The sequence below is a fragment of the Pteropus alecto genome, unplaced genomic scaffold (genome assembly GCF_000325575.1).
Source record: "Pteropus alecto unplaced genomic scaffold, ASM32557v1 scaffold3, whole genome shotgun sequence".
NCBI lineage: Eukaryota > Metazoa > Chordata > Mammalia > Chiroptera > Pteropodidae > Pteropus > Pteropus alecto.
In genome coordinates this window covers 1,134,428-1,157,941 of record NW_006442484.1, presented here as the reverse complement: position 1 = coordinate 1,157,941, position 23,514 = coordinate 1,134,428, and the positions used below count along the sequence as shown (strand labels likewise).

At 45.3% G+C, this 23,514-nt stretch overlaps 2 protein-coding genes across 2 annotated transcripts in view; one reads left to right on the top strand and one right to left on the bottom strand.

Annotated features, from left to right (window-relative positions):
* The first annotated feature begins 1,191 nt into the window (after positions 1-1,191).
* ATP5PO (ATP synthase peripheral stalk subunit OSCP) lies at positions 1,192-9,351 on the top strand. The gene is made up of 7 exons (XM_006920984.2): positions 1,192-1,319; positions 2,518-2,568; positions 3,552-3,662; positions 5,789-5,918; positions 6,679-6,791; positions 8,804-8,890; positions 9,168-9,351. The coding sequence occupies exons 1-7, from the start codon at positions 1,284-1,286 to the stop codon at positions 9,279-9,281; spliced, it is 642 nt and encodes a 213-aa protein (XP_006921046.1). The 5' UTR covers positions 1,192-1,283; the 3' UTR covers positions 9,282-9,351.
* Positions 9,352-16,725: 7,374 nt separating this feature from the next.
* ITSN1 (intersectin 1) overlaps positions 16,726-23,514 on the bottom strand; it is a 178,887-nt gene continuing 172,098 nt past the window's right edge. Inside the window, exon 39 of the mRNA XM_015596590.2 lies at positions 16,726-23,421. Coding sequence (XP_015452076.1) covers positions 23,273-23,421 — 149 coding nt within the window. The 3' untranslated portion in view covers positions 16,726-23,272. The remainder of the gene's footprint in view (positions 23,422-23,514) is intronic.

The following is a 23,514-nucleotide window of genomic DNA, read 5'->3' as shown; positions in this document are numbered from 1 at the left end:
TTATGAAAATTATACAACTTGGAAATATGCTTATATTACATTTTAAGCATGTATTCACAAGCCATATATAATTTAGTATCTTTTTGTATCTTGTATTGAGGGAAAAGGCAGTATACTAACTTATATACAGATTGTGAGTTTGTATTTATAATAAAAACAAACACAAAATGAAGAACTAAGGTTATTGAGTGCCGCTCTGTTAGGTAATTCTACGAAATACTGCACTTGTATATTAATTTCCTTATTTTTCCTAACGACCTATAAGGCAGGTACTATTACATATAACACCCATTTAATAGAAAAGAAAACTGAGGCGCAGAGAATTTATATGATTGGGCCAAGGTCACCGAAAGGACTGGGATTCAAGTCTGGGCAGTTCTGGCTACTGCATGAATAAATACTGACAAGAGAAGCCTCTCACTGGTCGAAAAGAAGGCAATTACATTCCCTCTACTTTTCTGCATTTTTACAAGTTTTTTGTAATGGTGAGAAAACTGCATTTTAAAAGGGTGAATTAGGAATTAATCTGTGTTCCTATAATAGAACTGAGCGGGGGCGGGTCAGGGGGACCGAGTTCTAATTGACCACAAGACTCCATTATTGCAACCAAGAAACTCCAACCCCGTTCTCTGCCGGCCAATTCTATTCTGTACAGAAAGGAAAACTAGAGCAAGCTCCATTTAGGGGGAAATAGGTTAAAAATAGCTTGTTTTTATGAATGCGGAAAAACTGGCCAAGGCTAGGGCCGCGTTCTCAGTTTCAATGTCACACTTGCTCAAACGCCAGTCCAACAGATGATTGCTACACTCAGGTGAGATGGTATTGAGTGGGGATGAAGGGACAGTCGTATCCCAAGTACTGGGCACCTAATGTCCGCTGCTGGAGCTGTTAAGGTTCGTTTTCATAACACAGCTAGAGGAACTGGCTTAGTTGGAAGAATGGTAAAGATGTTAATGGTGAATGTGAAATGGAACAAATGCCGCCGCATTTGCCTAAATGGAAATTTTTTAACTAGGGACAATAAATTCATTTTACAGAAAGGGCCACTTAGTCAATTACTCAGGATTTCATTTTCAGGTGCTGAACCCTTAGCCCCACCCCCAGGCCTGTAGTTTACCATCAGCTTCTAAGGACTACGACTCCCAGCCCAAGGGAGGTCTCTGCGCATGCGGCCTGATGAGCTAAGCCTACATTTCCCAGCGGACCGAGCGGCTACGCTGACGCACGCATGCGCCCTCGCGCCTCTTCCAGCTCGGGTTTGACCTACAGCCGCCCGGGAGAAGATGGCCGCTCCCGCAGTGTCAGGGCTGTCCCGGCAGGTGAGAGAATGGAGGTCTTGAAAGCCATCGGGAAGATCTCTCCTGGGGTGACCCGTACCAGACCCCTAGAAACACGATGCGAGGCTACAGCTGGGGGAGCGTGGCCGCCGTTCAGGGTCGTGGGGCCCGGCGAGTGGGGTCGACGCAAGGAGGTTCAGGAAGCCCCGCTTCCCCACCCGGGGACGTCCACGGGGCAGTGGGCACGGGGCTGCGCGTGCCTGACCTCGGCGTCCTCTGAGCACAGTTCCAGGAAGCAGCAGGCTTGAGGGCCACGGGAGATGGGGGCCCAGCTTCCCCGGATTGCGAGTAAAGGACCCGGCCCATTCCCAATCAGCATCCTTTGTCGTTGCGATTAAACCTATCAGCGGTTATTAGTAATGCAAAGAATATTTATAAAGCACATCTAACATCTTTTATAAAAGAAATGAGACAGAAAACTTTAAATGATTCGTCCTCGGCTGCTCAGCCCATAAGGGGTAGAACTGAGATTCAAACAAGGTGGAATTGGGACGTTCGTGCTCTTCATACTACATACACGTTGCTTTCCTTTAATAGCTTAGATAACTTTTCCATAAGTGTTAAAAAGTCTTTCAATTCTCACAACCAGTTTTGGTTTAGTACACTGCAGAGCTGGAGTTATTTGAAGGTGACCTGTGCCCTTGCAGGTGCATTTTTAACTACAGATTCCAACTCTCCCTAGATAGACCAGATACCGTCTCTCAGAACTGCGGCCTGTTCTCACATCATACTCTGCTGCAATACTCAAGGGTTAATTTTCAGATAGCATTTAGATTCGAAGAAGATACACCTTTTACAAATCATGACTGGAATCCTCACTTTTTATTAAAATCCTGCTCAAGGGTGGTAGTATAAATGCTAAAAATCTTGCTGAAATTTTTAAAAACAGGTACTTCATTAAAATGAGTGTTTTCTCTTTCGTACTGGTGGGTCGCTTCAGCCTGTTCCTAGCAATTTAGAGAGTTAGTGAAAAGGCGGTTTCCCAAGCAACTTGGGATGATTCTCAGCGGGGAAATTTACTCCTAGGTAATAAAGAAAAACTAACCCACATGTAATCTATGTAATGATACAAAGAAACAACAAACCAACTATTTAAAAGTCAAATTGAAAATTTCTTGTTATTGGTTCAAGTAAAGAAAGCTTTCAAGTAAACTCTGTTGATCTGCTTTATTTTTTAAAGGTGCGATGCTTCAGTACCTCTGTGGTCAGGCCGTTTGCCAAGCTTGTGAGGGTAGGTCAACTTTTTTGTAATTATGAAGCAGATGAAAGTGTGAGTCAAACAGCAATACATCTAGGGCATGGACTTTGTATAGTTTCTACCTAAACCTTTCTGCACGATCTGTGGTTCCCAAAGTGTCATGGGCGCGGGGGTATGGAATGAAAAAACATTGAATGCTTGCTGTGTGACAGGCTCATACATAACCTTTAAACATGAGAATTTCTTAAAACTCCACAGCAGTGATAAGAAGTAGCTAGTCTTCCCATTATACAAAAGAGGAAACTGAGACTCGGAAAACTTGCCCAAGGTTACTCAGCTTCGTTCTAGAGCTGGACTGGAACTAAGTCTTTCTCATTCAAAGCCTAAGCTTTTTCACTACAACCGTTCAGCACCACTAAGCGTATGTCGTTTTATGTTGATGGTAGTGTATAGAAAAAGGCCTACAGTTTATTGAGAAAAATAATTCAAGCGTTAGACACTTTTTAATTGCTAAAGGGCTCCTCTGAAGTGAATATTGATGAGGCACTCTAAGGGAAATTTATAGTATTACTATGAAATGTATAAAAGTATGCTTGTACATATTTCATAAATACCTGTTTTCTTGGCTCTGTCATGTTCAAAACTGCATGCTATCAGTGTTTAAATCCTTCCATAGTTAGAACTGAATAGTATTGCATTCAAAGGAAGCAGAGGCTTATCGCAGCATTAACATCATTGAATGCTGGAGCTGAAATGGATGTTAGCACCATGTTTCCTAAGGCTGTTGTTGTACGATGAGAATTGGAAGCTCAAAGATTGAATGACCTGACCAAGGAAATAGTTCTAATTTGTTTTGAGAATTGCCATTCAGGATAGCTCTTTGATGACTTTTTTGGTGCTATAGAAGATATATTTTTAAATTATAAATATTCAATTCTGCTATTGATAATTTAATATTTTCTTAACTGATATTCCTGTTCCCATCCTCCCCTACCTCACCCTTTTTTTTTTTAAAGCCACCTGTTCAGATATATGGTATCGAAGGTCGCTATGCCACTGCTCTTTATTCTGCTGCGTCTAAACAGAACAAACTGGAACAAGTAGAAAAGGAATTGTTGAGAGTGGCGGTGAGTAGCTTTTCTTATCAAGTTCCCATTGTATATTTTTTTCCTTTAGTTATTTCATTGTGCATCCCTAATGAGGTTTATCCTCAGAAAAAGAACTGTGAAAGAAGAAACCTATTTTCTGTAATCATGTTGATAATAATAATAGTGGGTAGTTTTCTGATTCTGTATATAATAGGTACAGGTACATATAACGATATTTATATCAGGAACCAAGATTTCAGGCTAAGAGAAGAAATAGAAATATGGTAATGGTAATATAAGAAAGATTGCCATTTCAAAAGTCACCTTCGAAAATCTGTGCTTGTGTTCCAGGTCTTTCCAAAGTAGTCTTTAGAATTTATTATGATTTTGTTTTATGGGGAATTTATTTTCCTTGTGAGCCTTCCTTGGTTTTTATTATTTTATTCCCAAGATGGGAGGGGGAAATGACTGAGCAGAGCGTGCTGGGCAGCAAAATTAGGAAAGGCGTGTGGGCTCCACACTGCTGAACAGAACTGACGAAGGACTGGGAGGCTGCGAGGCTGCAAGGGACCTTTCCTTATTTTTTTTTTTAACATGGAAAGTAGAGTAAGTGAACCAAATTAACAAAAGCCAACACTGTCTTAAATAGGAGAATCTCTGCTGTAATTTCGCTGAATTTTCTAGTTAACAAGTTTCTACACATTTTCTTGCATCCCCCTCTCCATTTACTCTCTAGTTGCCACCTCTGGCAGTAGGTTCTGCATTGAAGAAGGAGAGAGAAACACAGTCCAGTACATATTCTCTCCAGAGAAAATTGTTCTCTTTTTGGATTTTATGTTTTAAGAATTTCTTGTATTTTTTTAATCCATATATTTCTAAAGGTCTTACTTTAGGGGGGAAATCCTCACAGACTAATTGTATAGAGTGATGCTCACATGTTTTTATTGGAACTTTTGTCCCGGTAGACAATAATTTTAACTGAATAGGCCTTTTATCCAGTTATCTCTGCAGATAAAGCTTACAGTATGACCCTCACAGAGCCAACAGCCTTACTGTTGGAGACACAGTGGGATAGGGGAAGCTCACACAGGCATTTTTGGAGGTGATAATTGTTGCCTGCTGCTTGTCATTTGTGCCCATTTAAACCTGAACAGTTGTGTTCACAACAGAATGACCTGGGTTTTGGATGTTAGAATGGGGTTTGATAAAAACCTGGAAGTCAGCAAAGATGTGGAGACATAGAAAGGAGGCAGTTCTCTTAAAACTTTGTAAATTTAAATTAGCAATTTTTGTCACTGAGAGGAAAGTGTGATTCTACACACAGTGTCAGAACTGTTCATTGGGTAGTAGCCCATACTCCAGAATGCTTTTAATTTGTATAAATCAGCAGACTTTTTGGTTGGAAAAATGTTGTTTCTGTCTGGCCACTCAAGTTGCAGTTTTTGCATTAGACGGCAGCAGATGACAAACAGCCTGGGTTGGAGGCGGAATTCTGGCCAGGAGCCCAGGAGAGGTGCAGAGTAACTGAAAGGCTAATAGACACATGTGACTGAAAGATGCCCAGATGCAGACAGCTGTTGGTCTGTTGGAACTCTGGCCTCATACTCGGGAGCAAGATGCTGGAAGCTGTGCTGGGATCACCAAATCCAGACATTTGTGACTTAGTAAAATGGAGACGAAATAGTCTCTCTCGTGGTAGTTGCACTCCTGTTTCTTATCCACTCTTCCAGACCAATTGAGGTGGTTCTGGAAACGCCAGAGGCCTCTCGCCGGTTTGGGTTGGTCCTTTGGAGCTCTGTACGAGGTGGGACAGGATGCAGATCGGCCTGACACAGAAAGGCCCCCCTCTAGGGGAGTGGCAAGGGGCCCGCCTTTTCAGTCACAGCGCCTTTTTAAGTCTGCACTTGAGTCTTGGCATCGCTAGCATCCTCTTAGTATGTGAAAAACTATAATATTACACATATTTTTTCAAGAATTCTATCCTGTGTAAAATCGTGATGTGGTATATTAAAGGCAGAGAAAGTTATTTGATTGTAACTTTCATCTGTGCTTTGAGAGTGCTAATTTAATTCACGAAATATATGATTCACAAAAAAGTATATATATAGTAGCTAGGATCGTTTATGCTCTAAAGAGTTTAAGAAATTATTTTTTGGCACTTTTAGCAAATTTTGAAGGAACCCAAAATGGCTGCTTCAATTCTGAATCCCTATGTAAAGCGTTCCATTAAAGTGAGAAGCCTGAATGACATGGCTGCAAAAGAGAAGTTTTCTCCCCTCACGTCCAACCTGATCAGTAAGTATTAGATCTTTGTCACTGAAGTCTCTGAAAACTTCGCTGCTAGAAATGTCGCCCATGGACCCAGAGCATGAGCATCACCTGCCTTTTGGCGGTGAAGAATCTTGGGGCTCACCCTGACCTGCTCATTCAGAATCTGCATATTCACTGGCTCCCCAAGTGAATTGTTTGTGTGTTAAAGTTTGAAGAGCACTGTCTAAAGATTCCAGGATGTCCAAATGTCTGATCACAGAGTCAGTTTCAGTCCACGGAGGCAACCAATGGGATTCGTGCCAAGAAAATGGTTTGTAGCCAGTGGCTGTCCCTCTGTTCTTAAAGGCATTTGCATTCTTTGGTACATTTGGATTGCTTTTCAAATCCTATGGTCAACTGAGAGTACAAGTTCCAAAGAAAATGTATTCATGTCATCATTTTTGAATATAGACAATATGTTAATTTGGGGTTTGTATCCAAACGTTGGAATCTTTGAGATAATTATGAAAAGCAGATTGGAAGCTGTGATCAAGAAATCTGTTGCAGATCTGTCTAAGATACACCCCCCTTAACTGATTTAAATGCTTGTTGGTGTAGTCTTTTAAAAAACATTGACTATACTTTTTAAATGACAAATTGTATCTTCTCCATTCACATTCTTCAGGATATTGAATTAGTGTTTTAAGGCCACAAATCTAAGTTTTTTTTTAAGGTGAATCTGACACCTCATGAATAACCCATATTAAGTGAGTTTTACGTTACTGAAACATCTTCACTTTCCCAGATTTGCTCGCTGAAAATGGTCGCTTGAATAATGCCCCTGGAGTCGTTTCTGCCTTTTCCACCATGATGAGCGTCCACCGAGGAGAAGTACCTTGCTCCGTTACCACTGCATCTGTAAGTACAGGGTTGTTGCTGCTGCATTCACCATGGCATTTCATGGCATCACATTTTGCAGAACAAACAAACAAACAAAAACAAGCTAAAATCAAGAAATTAGGAAAGGAGACTGTCACTTTGTTCTCATACCAGCTTCTGTAGACCTCTGCTTTGGAAGGCCGAGTGCATCATCTTACAGCGCTTCCCTGACCAGCGACTTAGTCGTAATGACTGTGGGCTAGGTTAAAATGTGTCAGGGAACAGTGGTTAATGTTCCATTACAGGTTTGCGTTACGTCATAAGTACTATATTTTGTAGTTGACTGAGACCACAGTTTCCAGTCTTTGGTGGTGGTGAAGGGTAGTATGGATAGGCCCTTCGCCAAGGCCTTTCAAGCTCGGCAACTTGCTGGACTGGGCTGTCACCACTTAGAGAAACCTACCGTGTGCTGGGTACTTAGTAAGTTCTTATTTTATGTGATGTCAGAGACCCATGTGAAGTAGGAGTATCATTGTCTTTATATTACAGATGAATACAGGGGAATCGTTTGCCCTAGGTCACAAAAGGTGAAACTAGGATTTGAGCAGTCTATGCTCATTAAGCGACAATCCCCAGAATTTTATTCTTATCTTAAATACGTCTTTTCATCCTCCTGTAGTTCGGTCAGTTTAGGAAAACAGTCTGTGGGGCTTAATTACAGTAGAACATGGTGAATTTATTTGGGATCTGCAGCACCTGGCCTCCTCTAGACTAACATTTCTAGTGTCTAAAAGATGCTGTACCTCTTCTCCAAAAGAGCACAGCTTCAGAGACGTTTTATTTAGCACCTACCTCGCTGAGCATCATCACAGCTCGGGCATTTGCCAGCGCCCACTGTGACTGCACCAGTTCTCCATGACAGCAGAGTGCCGATGGCCACGCTGTCACAAGCACGGGTGCAGGTCGTTCTCCAGTGATTACAAGGACATGGTTTTTTACAGGGTGCCTATTTTCGTAAAAGTTTTTAAAATCAGTACTAATGCTTTCGATGTTGAAACTCCTTAGTAAATGAGTTTCCACTGTTTTAAAAACATATATACCTTGATTAATGACCAAGGGCATAGACGTACGGCATAGTCCTCACTTGCTGCTGGGGCCTTAGGTGGGTTTTTAACCACGTGAACCTCAGTTCTCAAACATGTAAAATGACGGCGACAGCTGCTGGCATCTCAGAGTTGTCCAGATTAAAGGAATGGCGGGAGCAAAGGTCTAGTGCAGGCAGGACCGGGCCCTCAGTAGGCATCTGAATGGAAGGTGGGCACGTAGAGTTCTCTAGCCTTCCAGGCTCAGCACATGTTCTGATTGAATGTTGATAAACTTACCACCCCTCCCCCCAAAAGACACTTAGAGTTTTGTAAAGGTGTAATTTTTTTCCTGCCTTCAGCCTCGTGGACGAGTAGATGGGGAGGTGGGTGTGTAGCAGGTGAAAGGCTTTCCTCCAGCAGCCCCCTCCAGTCTCACCTAGCCAGGAGTAAGAGTTGGGACAAGAGGAGTCTGGACACGGAGCGCTCGCTCTGTGTGCACAGATTACCGAGCTGTGCTGCGTCCGCCCTGTGCACGTTCCCTCGGGCTTTCAGTGACTGGGTGGCCTGCTGTGTGGGAGCTGGTGCCATGGATCTTAAAGATTACAGAGCCAGGGTAAACCGCAGCTTATCATCTAAGGAAGTAATAGGCATGCCCTCGGGGGCCACGTCCTCAGGGCTTTTCCCCGGTGGGGGTGGCATTTGTGCTTTAGTGAGCGAGTACCAGTGCGCTCCCCAGGTGTATGCTCCCCAGTGTCCTTGTGAGGTGACGGGACGTCTACACACACCCAGAACACCAGCACCAATGAGCTTGAGCCACTGCTGCAGGGCAGATCCCGATGGGTCCCCAGATGTTAACACAGGAGGTCACAGGCCTGTCTGGCCATGTGTGCCAGGGTAGTGTTTTAAGATAAGACGTTTCCGTTTTACTTGATCTAGATTTAAAAAATGGTTTTGTCTCTTTTTTAGCCTTTGGATGAAGCAACTCTTTCTGAATTAAAAACAGTGCTCAAGGGCTTCCTCAGTAAAAACCAGATACTGAACTTGGAAGTTAAGGTAGGATTTTAATTATGTTTGGTATGTTTCCTCAGGTCAATTTGAAATGCCTATGGATAATGAAAAATTAGGTCTCATTATCTACTTAAATTTGCCTGTGGTGGAAATTTTATATTTTCAGTTTAAATGATTACTGATTGCATTCACAATTTGACTTCTGCCTTTTTCTAGATGTAATTATAATGTCTTAAATTTATGTAGCACACAGACATTTTAGAGCACTTCTGATTAGTGAAATGTAAATGTTCTCATATGTCCACCCTATTTTCTTTCCTAGATCGATCCATCAATCATGGGTGGGATGATTGTTCGTATTGGAGAGAAATATGTTGATATGTCTGCAAAAACCAAGATTCAGAAGCTGAGCAGGGTGATGCGGGAGGTTTTCTGAAAGTCTTGATTTTCTGTCAGTGAAAATTCTGAAACCTGGAGCAACAATAAAATGCTTCCTGAACAGAACATACTATGTTTACTTTCTTTAAAAGCAGAAATACAGGGAGCCTTATTTTTATATCTTTCTTTCAGTATCCCCTTAGTTTAAAGGCCCTTTGGCTAGAGAATCTAGCGAGTTAGATTAGTCTTAGGGATTTATGAAAGCTTGTGTCCATTATGAAAATAGTTAACATTTATTGAAGCTTCATTTTATGCCAGGCATCATTAAGTACTTAATGTATGTAACTTCATTTCTTGGCCTCCAAACCCAGAGCCTGAGGAAGGGCTGAGCCCGCAGGGGGAGTTAAGGGACCAGGGAACCAGGCCAACCATTGTCATCTTAGAGTTTCAACTGTTGGTGGCCATCTCTCGTCAAAGATACTAGAAGGACCTCTCCGAGCCCCGGGACCCACACTGGCCAGACACGGCCAGCTGCTCCACGGTCTGCTGCTTCGTGTGCTTGCTGCTTGCAGCTTCTGCAATGTCTGCTCTAACCCCAGTTGCCGTGCGCTTACGGGCCGGTGTCAGCCAGGCACCGTGGGTCTGCTTAAAGTGCTGGGAACAGCTGGTACGTGCTCATCTGATTATTCTAACAAGGATTTCTGTCATGTGCGTTTTGACTTGTTTTGAGCCCAAAGTGATTTGTCTTACAATCCTGCTCTCCATATTATCCTAGTAAGTATAAAGACAGTCGTATTTTCTATAAAGGCTTTCACAGAGATTCTGGCCAAAAAGATGTCTCCATTCTAGAGTCTAGAAAACCTGAAAGCAGTTATTCTGCTAACGTGTTCATCCCCTCAACCCCACGAGGGCAGAGGTCAGGGCAGAGCTGTGCACGTAGCCAAGAGGGCAGCAGAACAGCATGTTCCTCACCAGCTGTCACAGCCCCTGTGAACGTCTTCTGAACCAGGGAGCGGCCAGGGACATCAGCCCAGAACAAAGAGGGTTTTCTCCCTGCCCCGATAACTAGAAGGCCCTGCTCTTTGGCCAAAGTGCCAGTTAAAGCCCTTCCAGCAACCAGCAAGCTGGGCAAATGTGAGCGTAGTAGGAGCCAAACACAAAGGAAATAAGCCTTTTTGCTTCTCGTAATTAGTTACCCCAAAATGTGTCTTCCAGCTGGACTGGAACCTTTGCGGCCACGGTGAATGCATTACTTTGCTTGGATAGTCACCTCCCAGGATAGGGTTGTCGTGGAAAGTAAGACCAACTCCACAAAATGCATTCACCGATTCGAGTGCCAGGTATGAGCCAGGCACTGCAGTTTTCACGGTCTCCACGCCACCAGGAGTTTGCATAAATGGATGTGACATGCTATCTGTTCCAGCCGGGACAGCAAGCATGGCGGTTAAGACCATGTCTTGGAGCCATCCAGAGGGTACATGTGCAGGCCCCCGCTGCTCAGCCCTATGACGCATCCCACCATCAGGCCTGGGGCTCCTCCCCTGTAGATAGATGGAAGTGACAATGCCACTTTCAGATAATCTGTGAGTGACGCCGGATTCCGAAGGGAGTACAGGGCCTCACAGATGGAAAGATGTCCGTGAGTGGTGCTGGTTCTGGCTCGACCTCCAACTTCTCTGAGCCATCTGACCCCAAAGATTGATTGATTAAACAGCACCTGCCACAGCAGTCACTCGATAAATTCCACCTAGTTGTCCCTGCCAGAATCTCCTGTCTTGAAGGGCTTGTTCTGAACTGGTCCCTAGGAGGTTGTTAGGACAACTTCTGCTCCATCAGTCCTCCAGGGAAGCCTCTCCCTAGTCAAATGCCCTTGACCCTGACGGAACAGCCCCTAATCATAGGATGCTCTGCAGCTTTCAGGGCTGGTTCATGTATAGGTTCAGAACCTTGTAATACAGGTGGGACAGATATCACTCCACTTTACAAATGAGGCAGGAGGTTGAGGGCCCTAGAGATTGCTCCGGATCACATGCACGGACAGCTGGTGGGGCAGGTCCTGGAGCCCGGGTCTCTCCCCGTTTTGTGGTGGTTCCACCATGTCACTGACCACTCTGGCACGTGATCTCCCCATCACTGGAGCCAACAAAGCTAATCTTAGGTGAGTCCCTGCGCTCCTTCTCACTTTGCCCCTAAGAGGTCCCCCCCTCACGTGTTAACCCCGGCCAGGTCTCCCTACATTCTCTAGGCCTTTAGAGAAAATAAGAGTTCTCGAGACAACAGCTGTCTCGGGAACTTATTCCTTGATCACCCTCCAAGTGTTCCATTCCCAGAGCTACCTCTGGGCGGGCAAGGGCAGGACAACTGCGGGTAGGAAGTCCTGCAGGGCGACGAGTGGCCCAGGGCTGTTCCCTGCACCCTGGTGCTGGGACCACCGTGCCCTCCATCTGGCGTGACCTTGTCCTCTGGCTGCCATGCTCAGCTGAAACAGTGACTTCCTCCTGGCAAACCAGCTACGTAATCACCTAACACGACAACTGACAGAGATACCACTTAGGGGCCTCAGTACCTTCCCAGGACCAAGGAATGCCCAGACTGCTGCTTGGCCCCAGTATCCAGTCACCTGGCTTTACTGAGCATAGGGCTACCCAGCTGGAAACTACATTTCCCAGCCTCTCTTGCAGTACCTGATCATGGGACTAAGTTCCAGCAGCTGGAAGAAGAGAGGAAACTGTGCTTCGGCCTTCCGGGATTGACCTCACAAGGAATGGCGTGCAGTCCTCGGCCAGCACCCCGCTTCCTTCTGGCTGGGTGCAAACGAGATGGTCGGAGCTGGAGCAGCCACACTCCAAGGTAAAAGGCAAGTGATTTCAAAGGCAGAGCCACCGTGCCAGGCCTGACCGCAGACCTCTGGGCTGTTAACATGAGGGAGAAATAAACCTCTCATCAAAGCCATGGGATGTCGGGTCTCAAAGTCTTGGCAGCTGAGTCTGTAACCTAACCAGTACTCCAGGTCCCCAAGACTCATCTGCCTTCCTCTCAGCTCGCCTCTCGACCACAGGGAGGCCCACAGTGCACTCGGCAGGATGTCACACACGCTAAATCACGATAAAACCACCAGCTTCTAACACACGTCAGCTGATGGACCAATTATCGTTGGGGAAACCCTTGTGCTATGATACTTACTGACCAAGTCCTTCAGATTCAAATTCAACAAACTTCCTGTTGATTAGCCACGTAATAATGGGGGAAATCATGAAATGTTTCAAACAGTGCCTTAGGTGGTCATCAGGGATGAACCCAGAGGTCTGAGTACAGTGATATTCTTCATAGCACTTTTTTACCAGTGTGAAATTTTAAAGCAACCTAAACATGTAACCATTCGGGATTGTTTAGGTAAATTAGGGTGCACTAGGATACAGTCAGACAATGAGATACTATGCAGTCCTTAAAAATCAAGTTGTAGAAGTCTGATTTTAAAGAAAGTAATCAAAACATAAGTGAGATGATTATCAATTATGTAATCGAATAGTGTCTTCATATGAGAAGTGCTCACTGCATTTAGCTCTTAGTGCAGTAGCATCTGAAATGCACACGCACACACGAGCAGAAAAATCACAGGAATGATGTGCACCAAAATGTTAACATTTATTTTTGTGTGAAAGAATATCTCTATTAAGTGATTTAATTTCCTTTGTATTTTTCTGTGCTTGCTGAATTGTCTGTATTAACAACATTACTTCTGTAATTAGAAGAGAAACAACTATTTCTAGAATAAAATATTGCCTTGATTATGCCGGCTATTAGGTATTCGACAGATTTTATACCAGTGAGTCTTTCAACCCACCAAACTGTGCCAGAGGGACCTTGCCAATCTCAGAGAAAAGTAGGCATAATTTGGGAAAGTAATTTATTTTTCTTTGCTTTTAATGACATTTAATTTATTTTTAAAACTTAAACAACCAAGAAAAGGGCATAAATTTTTATGTTTATCAAAACTGGGGCCTACTGATTTAAAAAGGCAAAGATGTGTTGCTTTAGAGAGTGTGTGTGTGTGTATAAATTCAACTAGTGTCCAAGCCAACCAGAGAATTTAAAGGACTTGATCATATTTAGAGAAATCGGTGATGAGATAAGGAGGAATTAACCTTAAAACCAGAACAGAAGACAATGCTATAAGTTATCCACAGAAATTGAGGTAACAATAATATTCAATGTTGGGGTTGCTAGTGGTGCCCAGAGTTAAAAGTCAAAGTTCTAAACAGGTTGAGTTGTTTGTGTTGGAAACTTCTTCATGAAGAGCCAGAATAATCCTTTTGCATATCTTTATAACACAATCCTAGCTTTTTGCGTCCCACTGCCCCTGGCACAACACAGAACTTTTCAAATTCTCAGAGGTACCTAGAACAGGGAACTCGATTTCTGCTTGGTGCTAGTGTTTGTCTAAAGAAGGCATAGCAGAGGTGAAAGGGTTGTTGGTTTGGTTTTTTAAAGTTTACTTTTGCATAATTTTCCTTCCACAACTACTGCCTTATCTGTGGAAGAAGGAAACACACAGGAAGAGATGCCATTTTGCAGGGCTGTTCACTTCCTGTTGGCTCAGAAGGGAGGTAGGGCAAGAAGAACCCAAAACAATCCACTGTAACAGGGTTGGCTTCTCTCATTTTATTCATGAGCTATGTGAATTTAAACCATACAGGTCCAAATGACTGAAGAGTTGTTTGTTTGGAAGAGATTGTTTTGTTTTGTTTTTTAGTTTAAGATACACAGGAATAGCAATCTGTACTGATGTCACTACTGGATTAAAGAAAGAAAAAAAGAAAAAAATACAGTTACCATAATCTGAATCGGTAAAATTTAACATTTCATACATAATAAGGTGCCAAAGAAACACTCAAACAGCAAAACTAACCTTAGCTTCTCTTAAACAAACAAACAAACAAAAAAGAAGCCTAATGTTTGGGCCCCGCTTCATCAAACCTTAGACAAATACATAATTCTACAATTTGTAATAGTGTCTAGTAATTTTTAGAATTCCATTGACATTACATATCAGACAATATAGTCTCCCTTTTATGGAAAATTAAACAGTACCGTTATTTGGCAACAGAAGTATATTACAATCAACAGGACTCCATCCTCTCTGGGCAGGGCTGTGAGGAGAACAATACGCCACCAGCACTGTGACCCGTTTGTCACTGGAAACACAAGGGACTCTTGTCAGGATCGATACATTCTTTTCCAAACAGACAAAGCCTAACTGGAGTGGCTTGTAAGGGGTGCTGGAGAGGAGCCCCATATGCTTCTGGCTTTTCTTGTCCCCAGACTTTTTTGAAACAACCAGGGCCCAGGGGGCAGTTGACTGGCTGACTCATTCCCACTCACAGCCAAGAGGGCACGGTGCTAAGGAAGAAGGCCCCGCCCTATCCTGGGCGGGTGGACCAGGCTCGGCTAGTCCAGCTGGCTGGCCCAAGATGGCCTTCCCAGGCTACGCTCAAACAAGGAGATCTCTAAACAGCTCCATCTTTGGGAATAAAGTCAGCTACATCCACATGGACAGTTCCAGTTCCTTGAGGTGATCTGCAGATTACTTGTATGACAGCACATTCCAGGAAGCTTCTGGAAATCACAGCTCCCCACACCCCTGAGGTCCAGGAAATCACTGGACTCCAGCATTCACCAATACCAGGCCTATCAAAAAGGGACTTGGCAGCATTAAGAAGCATACAGCTTGTGGAAAGAAATGTTGAAAACCTAACGCTCACACTCCCGTATGTCCTTTCAAGCCACCGGCCCCAAACTTTCCACAAACAGTGATCCACGTGTAATGCCCCCATCTCACCAGAAACTGGCTATTTTCACTGCTGCATTGTTTCCAGCCAACGAGGAGAGGCTGGGCCCCAGGTTACTACCTTCTGAAATGACTTTCAAATGCATCTCTCAGGGGTTTAGACATTGACTTTCGTGGGGTTTTGCATTCCATCCCTCCCTAGGTGGCCTACAGGGACATTTCTGATGGCCATGTATAGGAGGTCCGTGCTCTGGAAACAGCCTGGACTTCCGACCCTTTTCTGGGAGGGGGAGGCGGCCTTTTGCCCCTGGGGTCCCCATCAGGGACCTGGGCATCCAGGAGGCTGCTCTGTGCTGAAGACAGGGAAGATACCCCAGGAAAATTCGTTGAAAATGCAGACACCAAAGGGATATATTGATCTATCCAGAAAGAACGGTAAAAGGTGACCCTGAAGTCAGATTAGCCAAGTAATCTGATTACGCATTTTCTACTCCTGGAATAGGTTTTTAATTTTTTTTCTATAGTTTTATGCACTTAAATTAGATACCTAAAATACTCTCATATACATACAGAAAAATAATCTCTCAATGACAAATCACATTTTACGATAACAAGTTAAATATTTTTGACTACAGAATCTGTTAGTTTTTGCAACGTTTAACAGCATAGCCTCTTACGTGCCATATATACATTTGGTCATTGACATTCCCATAAACATACAGCAGAGATTTCATAACATTTAAAGAGCACGACTTTTTCATTTTACGTAGTGGAATTCTGTATTTTTCTTAGCTGGAAACTGCATAAAATGCAGGAAACCAGAGCCGAGGGCTAATTAGCATATACAGGTCACTTCTGTTGCAGACAGCTCATCTGTATACATGTATTTACATATATGTTGACCACCAGTAGATGTGAGGGTCCAGAGCTAATGTAGCTAAGGCAAGATAACGAGAATTACATGATTGCCAACTTCTCTATCTACGGGCTATGAAGGGGTAAGAAGGGGCCAGGGAGGTATAGACTCCAACTGGCTGGAACGTCAGACGACAAGATCTGAAGTTATTTCACAGTTCAAAGACACTTGGGCTGTTGGTAATGTATGTTGTAGATGCATGTGTAAAAATAAACATCACTACCAAAGATCTTGCTACAGTGAATATTTAGCAGACGACATTTTAAGAATGTTTTGTAAAATATACATCAAAATGTTCATTCATGGAAACGAATTCTGACACAATATTCATTAAATGCCTCTAGAAAACACTTTCTGAGCTTTCAGTAGCTTGAAAGATTGTGTCACACGTAGAAACAAAGCTATGATTTGCTACTTCGTCCAAAGCGATGCAAATCCACATGAGATGAATTTGCAATTTTTTGTTCAACTTTCTGTCGACTTTTCTATTTAAAAACTTTATCATCCCAGACAGAATCGAGAAACATAGAAAGGATTATTGCTCTGTGTGTGCAGAAATGAGACTTATCAGCAAAGAGCAAGCAGAACTGCCAAGGTTTGGGAGCATCCATCCCAGGGCAAAGAAAAAGCTTGTGAAAGAGAGTGACAAGCACAGGACAGGACAATCGACTCCACGGTCGTCTGCCTGCAGCAGCTGTGGTCTTCTAGAACTTGAGGCTACGCTCACAGTCAAGCTTGTGAAAGAGAGTGACAAGCACAGGACAGGACGATCGACCCCACGGTCGTCCGCCTGCAGCAGCTTGTGGTCTTCTAGAACTTGAGGCTACTCTCACAGTCGTTCTTTCTCCTGACATCACCCTACTCAAGAGCCACAGGCGGGAGGTGACTGCCTCTCAGAAGCAGGTGCCCCAGACATCTGCGGACCATGTGGCCCAGCCAGGGAGGGCGGCAGCTGGCTCCACACACTCTCTGCAGGGAGTGGCGGTGGAGAAACGAGCATCCGGCCCCTGGGGAAGCAGCACTGAGTCCTTCCCCGTTCCTCGGATGGTCACTTTAAAGGCAGAGGCTGGAAAAGCCTCTCTGTCCAACTAGGAAAAGCTGGGGGGAGGGGGGACCCAGTGGGTGACTAAAGACCAAAAGGAAGGGTTTTATTTCAGATCAGTGGGTTAACTCGTAAAAGCTCAAAGGCCTCTTGGTGCCTTGTGGTGTGCCTGCACTGGGAGCCCCAAGACTGGGCAGATGGCTCCCTCTCCGGCCCCCCAGGAACATCTGTCAACTAGGGGCTCGGGTCTTGTACCCTCTGAATGGTCCAGACCATTTGCACTTTTATGAAATAAAGGCAGACATTTTGAAAAGTCTATCAGCCCAGCTCTCCACAACCTGCCAGGGAGACTTTACAAAGTAAGAAGACAGACGACGAAGCCCCACCTGCTTCAAAGACTGACTGAAATACAGTGTGATCAGGGCCGGCTTCGTGGGCTTATGACCTGCAGTCACACGGGACCCTGTGCTTAGAAGACTCCACGCTCGGTTTAATTCTCTGCTGTCACCCCCTCGAAATTCTTAATAATTTTGAACAAGGAGCCTCGCATTTTCACTTTGCACTCAGCCCACAAATGATGCAGCAGGCCCCGAGAGGGCGTATGGGAAGATAAGACCAACCCGTTTCCCCGTTCAGGCCACGTGTCTGTCATTTTCCCCGGCGCCGTGCAAACACGCACACTCTCACACACACATCACACAACGAGCTCTGCATCCCTCCACAGTTCTTCACATCGGAAATTCTGGAAATCCAAGTCTCCGGGTAGAGACTTACCAATCCACGTGGAGGGGACCTGGCTTCTAGAACCCTTGCTGGGGAGAGAGCCCCAGAAGTTCAGCCCAGCAGTGGGGGACACCTCCAACCTACACCTGCAGGGCTGAGTCTCAGGGCTCTCACCAAATCAGATGCAGCTCAAGGCCCCGGTCTCGCTCCAACCCCAACAGCAGGAAAGGGCAAACTGTCACTAGGTACCCCAGGAGTGCCGGGTTCAAGTCCTACGCCCACCGCTAACTAACTCGCTCCCTCTCCAGCCTTCAGCTTCAGACCGTCAGCTTTGGGTCTGTGACTTACCCAACAGCAACATCCCGCAGCTGCAGTAGGTGGAGCCCGCACCCTGGGATGTGCCGGCGCCACCAGCAGGTTTCCAACAGGGAGACTGCCCCCTAGTGGTGTCAGAGGGTAGAAACCGGATACTGCAAAGCCATCATCAGGCTTTCTCTGGTTCCCGTGTCACCCTCTTTGCCCCAGGCCCCTGTTCCGTTTACGTACAGAAACAGGAGAAAACAAGGGATTGGAGAATAGGAGATATGCAAAGGAACATAGTTTTAGAAACACAGCCAGACGGGAATGTTATTGGTGTAAATGATAAGAGTACAAAACTAAGGCTCCTAGACCAACAAAAATATGCATTCCTACCACTGCATAAAAACAAACCCTGGTTACTGGTTAACGCTCAGTAAATATCAGAGAAACGCTCAAGTTTTTCAAGGCGGGCCAGATAAGCCCACTTATGAGCGTAGTTTAGTATTGGGCTTTGAATACTAAAATATTCACACTATTCAGATAATATTAACACCATAGGCTGATATAGAAAGTAGAACAGTATCCTATTTTAAAACAACTCACGAAACACCCTAACATACTGTAGGGGCAAATTTACCCTGAAACACGGCAACTACACATAGTGTTAAAAAAATTATGTGGGTATTAGCTGGTTCCCCAAGGCCAGAGTGAAGAGGGGGAGACTGATTGAATTTGCATGTCACCGAAGTAATTATTTGGAGGTGGAGATGAATTTTTACAAACGATTGGGTGTTATTTCAATGACTTAAAATGAGACCTACAAGTAGGCTGTGAATACCACAAAGGCAAGTCCCCTCCTCATCACCCCTCAGCCCCCAGGATGGTGGCCTGGCCCAGGACGGGGACCTTTTAGCATTACTAAGAGATCACAACCCAGAGATAAGACTTTCCAACGCGTTGGCATCTGGGAGTTAATGCTCCCCAAATAGAAAGCAGTTAGATGTTTTCTCTCCTTCAAGTGGAATGGGTTTTCCATGCTTATCAGGAATAGATTCCGGCTCCTAAAGATGTCAGGTTATGGACCTTAGTCGAGCCTGATGACCTACCAACAGACCCGGATCTGATATAATGCAGGTGACAAAACGAAATGGGAGTTCTAGAACTTTCCTTTCCTCTAGCCCAAATAAACATTCCAACTCCATTTACACAATATTCAATGGCTTCACAAAACATGGCTCAGGGCACTGCCCGTGAGTATGGAGAAACCCCCAGGCATTTCAGCACCCCAGGGTACAAAGAGGAAGAGGTGCTGCTTTTACCAAATACCTCTCAGGGTGCCTCAGGCCACAGCATCTAAGTCACCATTTACTGAGTCACCATTTCAGGTGCCACCAACTCCGCTTCTGCCTGGTAGGGGCTGAAGCTCCCAAACCTATAAGCAGAATGAGAGCATCCAGGCCCATTTATTTTCCCGGCCTGACTTTCTGGCATAGGAGGCTCCAAACTTGTGAAGTGAGTACATCCAGAGCAAGCAGACCCGCGGCCACCCTGGAGCTCACCTCTAGCCCTGCCACCTCTAACGCATGCAGGTGTCCATTTCAAAGTGCTAGTGTCTGCTGTAACGCTCATCTCCAACCCCAAAAGAGAAGGGAGCCAAAATAAATAAAATTAAATAAAACAAATAAAATAATAAAACAAATAAAATAATAAAACAAAGAAACAAAAGGATAAGAAAGGAAAGGAAAACCTGCTTGCCGTTTCGAATAGAAATCCCTAAAATTGCTACATATCCCCAACAAATTTTCTTCTTGAATGAAAAAGGCCCAACCAAACAGAAAAAAAATTATAGACAGAGAGAAATCTCCTCACGCAAGGTATTGACAAACTTTAAAATATACTCCAAGATTGCCACCAGTCACATAAAATCGGGAGCACCTCATCCACTCCCCCTCGTTCTCTGGCCCCGTCAGATCTGGAATGTTGCCCCTCTGTATGGTCAGTGGCTTTACGCCTGCCCCAGCCAGGACCTGGAGAGGTGACCCAGCCGCCCAGCTTTGGACAACAGGCCTCCAATCACCCTTCCCTGGTGGCTCCAGCACCTAATCCCCCCGACCTCACTCCCACCGCAGAGGACACCTGGGGTTTGGGTGCCAGGTCACCAAGACAGGACACAGTGCTCCTTTTCTGATGGGTAAGTCGGAAATTAAGTTCCGTACTACTCAACCAGATAAAATCAGTTACTTTTGAATACTTAGGTCATGCTTAAGTTGCTCAAAAATCAAAGAAGGAAAAAAAATGCCCTTTTAAACATTAATGTTCTTTGGGAGAACAGCTCTGTCCTCCGCCTTCAGAGGACAGGAACATGTCATCCAAGCAGTCAAACAGGGAAGCCCGGCCCAGCTTCTCGAGCGTCCTTAGCGACCCTAGCCTAGAAGGCCCCCTCTTTTCCATGTCAGGCCAGCCCTGGATCTGAATGAATCACATCTCCCAGGCTCTCGTGGTCAGAGCGGACATGGTTCCAATGGATGATCCTTCCTACCTGTGTGCCAGGGGAGACAATATCAGCCAGAAACCCTGCCCCAGAGGGACTGGAATATGGATTGTCCCTTCAGAGTTGCTGGTCCACAAAGCCCCAGTTCCAGGGACCCTGTCCTCAGGACACAGCCCGGTGAGCAGCAAAGCCCCTTGTTGGGCTAGGAGGTCAAGGTGGCTCAGAGAAGAGAGAAGACAGCAGGGCTTCAGAGGGCTAGGCTCAGAATGCCAGGATGCAGAGGCCTAGAGAAACCCCGTGTTGAGAAAGCAACGAGCTAGGTGACAGATTGCTTATTGGCAAGGGACATTTCATCTCTATGACACTTAGTCCAGGAAGCCAGCAGGTGAAAGCGAAGGGGCCGAGGTCAGAGAGTCTGAGACATCACCCACCTTCTTCTACCCCCAACGCAAGTCATGAGTCACATCTGGATCGGAGGGCCAGCCTAACTCATCCAGAAAGATGACCGGTTGCATTACCGGTTACGTTGCCGGTTATACCAGCGAGTGCGGGACACCAGCCCAGACTTGCTATTCCGGAGGAGCCTCTCAGGGATGCGCGCTGTAGTCGCCTGGGAGAAAAAGACTCACCTATTGCTTTTCATGCTGCATTAATTCTGATAATGGGACTCTGCAAGTACGTGGACTTGAAAGGGTGACAGGACGTTTGTCACTGTGCACACCATATCCTACCTACGTGGACGGTGATGCCCGACATGGACACGAAAGTCAACACAGAGGGAGAACAGAAAGAAAGGCATTGCATGGTGACCTGACGCTGCTCCATCATACATGACATACTTGTGTTTCTACCGTGAAGCATGTGCTTCGGAAACACACTGAACAAACTCTACTGGTTATAGAAATAGGAAAAGCATGAGTTGCACATCTATTTATAGATTTAATTTAAAACAGTTTCTTAACACCATCGAAAAAATAGAAACGCGAAGGATTTTAACCATGTTTTCTGCTGTGAAGTGGTAAACAAATGCATGCCTGGAGTTAAATGTGGTCTAAAATTGTGTTCAGTTGAAAGTGTCTAACTAAAGGGTACATCTGCTTGTTTCAAAAAATACTTATGTCTATTGTTCTTGATACAAAATTCTACACTATCTTCCATAAATAAATAATAAAGTGTTTTTTAAAAGTATGAAATGTAAACTTTGTTGCCCTTCCCAACACACACATTTTAAAAACTGCTTGAAACACTGACAGGGCTCTCGCCCGAAACCGTGACGCTATGCGTAGAGCTCCCGGCTCTGCCACCACGCTGGTGCTGTCGTTCATAAAGCGCTGCTACAGCCCTAATTCATTCCTAAGGACCCACGATCCAAGAGAACATCAGCTGACACACGAAAGCGAGACTCGGTGCCAAGGGCACACGCAAAGAACATTTCATGACCCAACAAATGGGGGTTCCGAGAACATTGACGTGCGAACGAAAAAGTGACTCACACCTTTCATTCGCAAATCAAGTTATTCGCTAGTTAACCAGCCTATCTCCCGGCATTTAAGGGGGGTGGGGGGGGTGGAATCAAAGAACTCAAACCAAACAGCTTGGCATGTGGCGTACACTCCCAACTGGCAGAGGCGTGTGGATTTCCATTACTGAGAGGCTGGCTGTGTGTGGCGGAGTGTGGCAAACAGTCTTAGGTCTTCCTTCCCAGGCTTGTGGGGCTGCATGTTCCCAGGGTCTCACCCCAACCACGTGAGGGATTTCCTTCACATCTTTCCACCCCACTTCCGGATTGTCGCTTTCTCTCTTCCTTTGCGGATGCCTTTGTAGGGGACGTACCAAAGACAGCTGCTGAGACTTCCCAGGACAGTCAGGATGTGGCACATTCAAGCAAGAACAGGCTCAGAGCTGGTCACCGGCAATGACTCTTGCCACCAAACATCACAGGACCTCTAAACCAAAAGAGAGTTTTCCAACTGGGCCAGCAACCAGGACCCAGGGACGTGATAAAGTAGCCTTCCAGGGGACCTGCAATGATCTGATTCAGCAGAGTAAAACTGTAGCTAAGAAGCTTCCTTAACCATCTTCCAACTGTGCAGGAAATCAGGATCGAATCCCCTGATGGTAGCTCATGACAGTTTTCATCGACACCTATCAGTACATGGCATGGAAGGGACTAGAACGGCTCTAACGCACCTGCCGGCATCCTCCATGGACCAACTCTTCAAAGGGCTAGTGCAGCACCCGATCAGGAGACCATCTCCCGCGTGCTCAGACCCAGGGCAGCATTTCAAATAAGGTCTCAGTAGGGTAATGAGATTCCGAAGCATTGACGTGACCATCGTAATTTTTTCTAAACACACCAAGGACTAGGCATCGTGGGTCAAGGGTCCTACTGGGGGCTGGTGGAGGTAAGAAATAGGAGGGTTATATGAGTTCTCCGAAAATACAGATGTTCTATTTATAAATCTGTTTTACAGTAACCAGGCCCAAGCCTCAGGCCCAGGGACGGGCCAGACTCCCAACCAAACCTAGCTGAGAGCTACCAGATTTCCAAGACCCTGGACACCATGATGAGACCTGTAGCGACGATAAAGGAAACAGTTTTGTTTCATAAAATGGGAAGTTGTTTGGGGTGGGGGGAGGATTGTCGAGAATTATTCCTAGAATCATTAAGGGGCCTGTCTTTGCTGTCCCGCTGCACCGGGGCTGAACACCAAATGGTGGTCTTGGAAAAGCAACACCATCTCCAGACGGCATCGGCCGGCCCGGGCTGGAACTCTGACGCACGCCCCCTACGGTTCATCAAACAACTGAAGGTCCAGGCGGACCACGATCTCTCCCGTGGGGACCTCATGCAGCAGGAGACACTTGGTAACTGGACCCTTGGAACCCTGGTCCCTCTTGATGTCGGCCACACGGATCTCCGTCCGACCCAAAAAATCTGGAAGAAGAACAGACCGTGTTCAGGGGGAGGATTCCTGCTCTTCGAGCCATGGATAGGCGTATGGGAAATTTCCCAGTGAGTTGTTAACTC

Excerpts from the sequence above, each read along its gene's own strand:
- ATP5PO (XM_006920984.2), top strand. The coding sequence starts at position 1,284 with ATGGCCGCTCCCGCAGTGTCAGGGCTGTCCCGGCAG. Across the intron at positions 3,663-5,788 it reads AGGAATTGTTGAGAGTGGCG|CAAATTTTGAAGGAACCCAA; the intron begins GTGAGTAGCTTT and ends TGGCACTTTTAG. Across the intron at positions 6,792-8,803 it reads GCTCCGTTACCACTGCATCT|CCTTTGGATGAAGCAACTCT; the intron begins GTAAGTACAGGG and ends TCTCTTTTTTAG.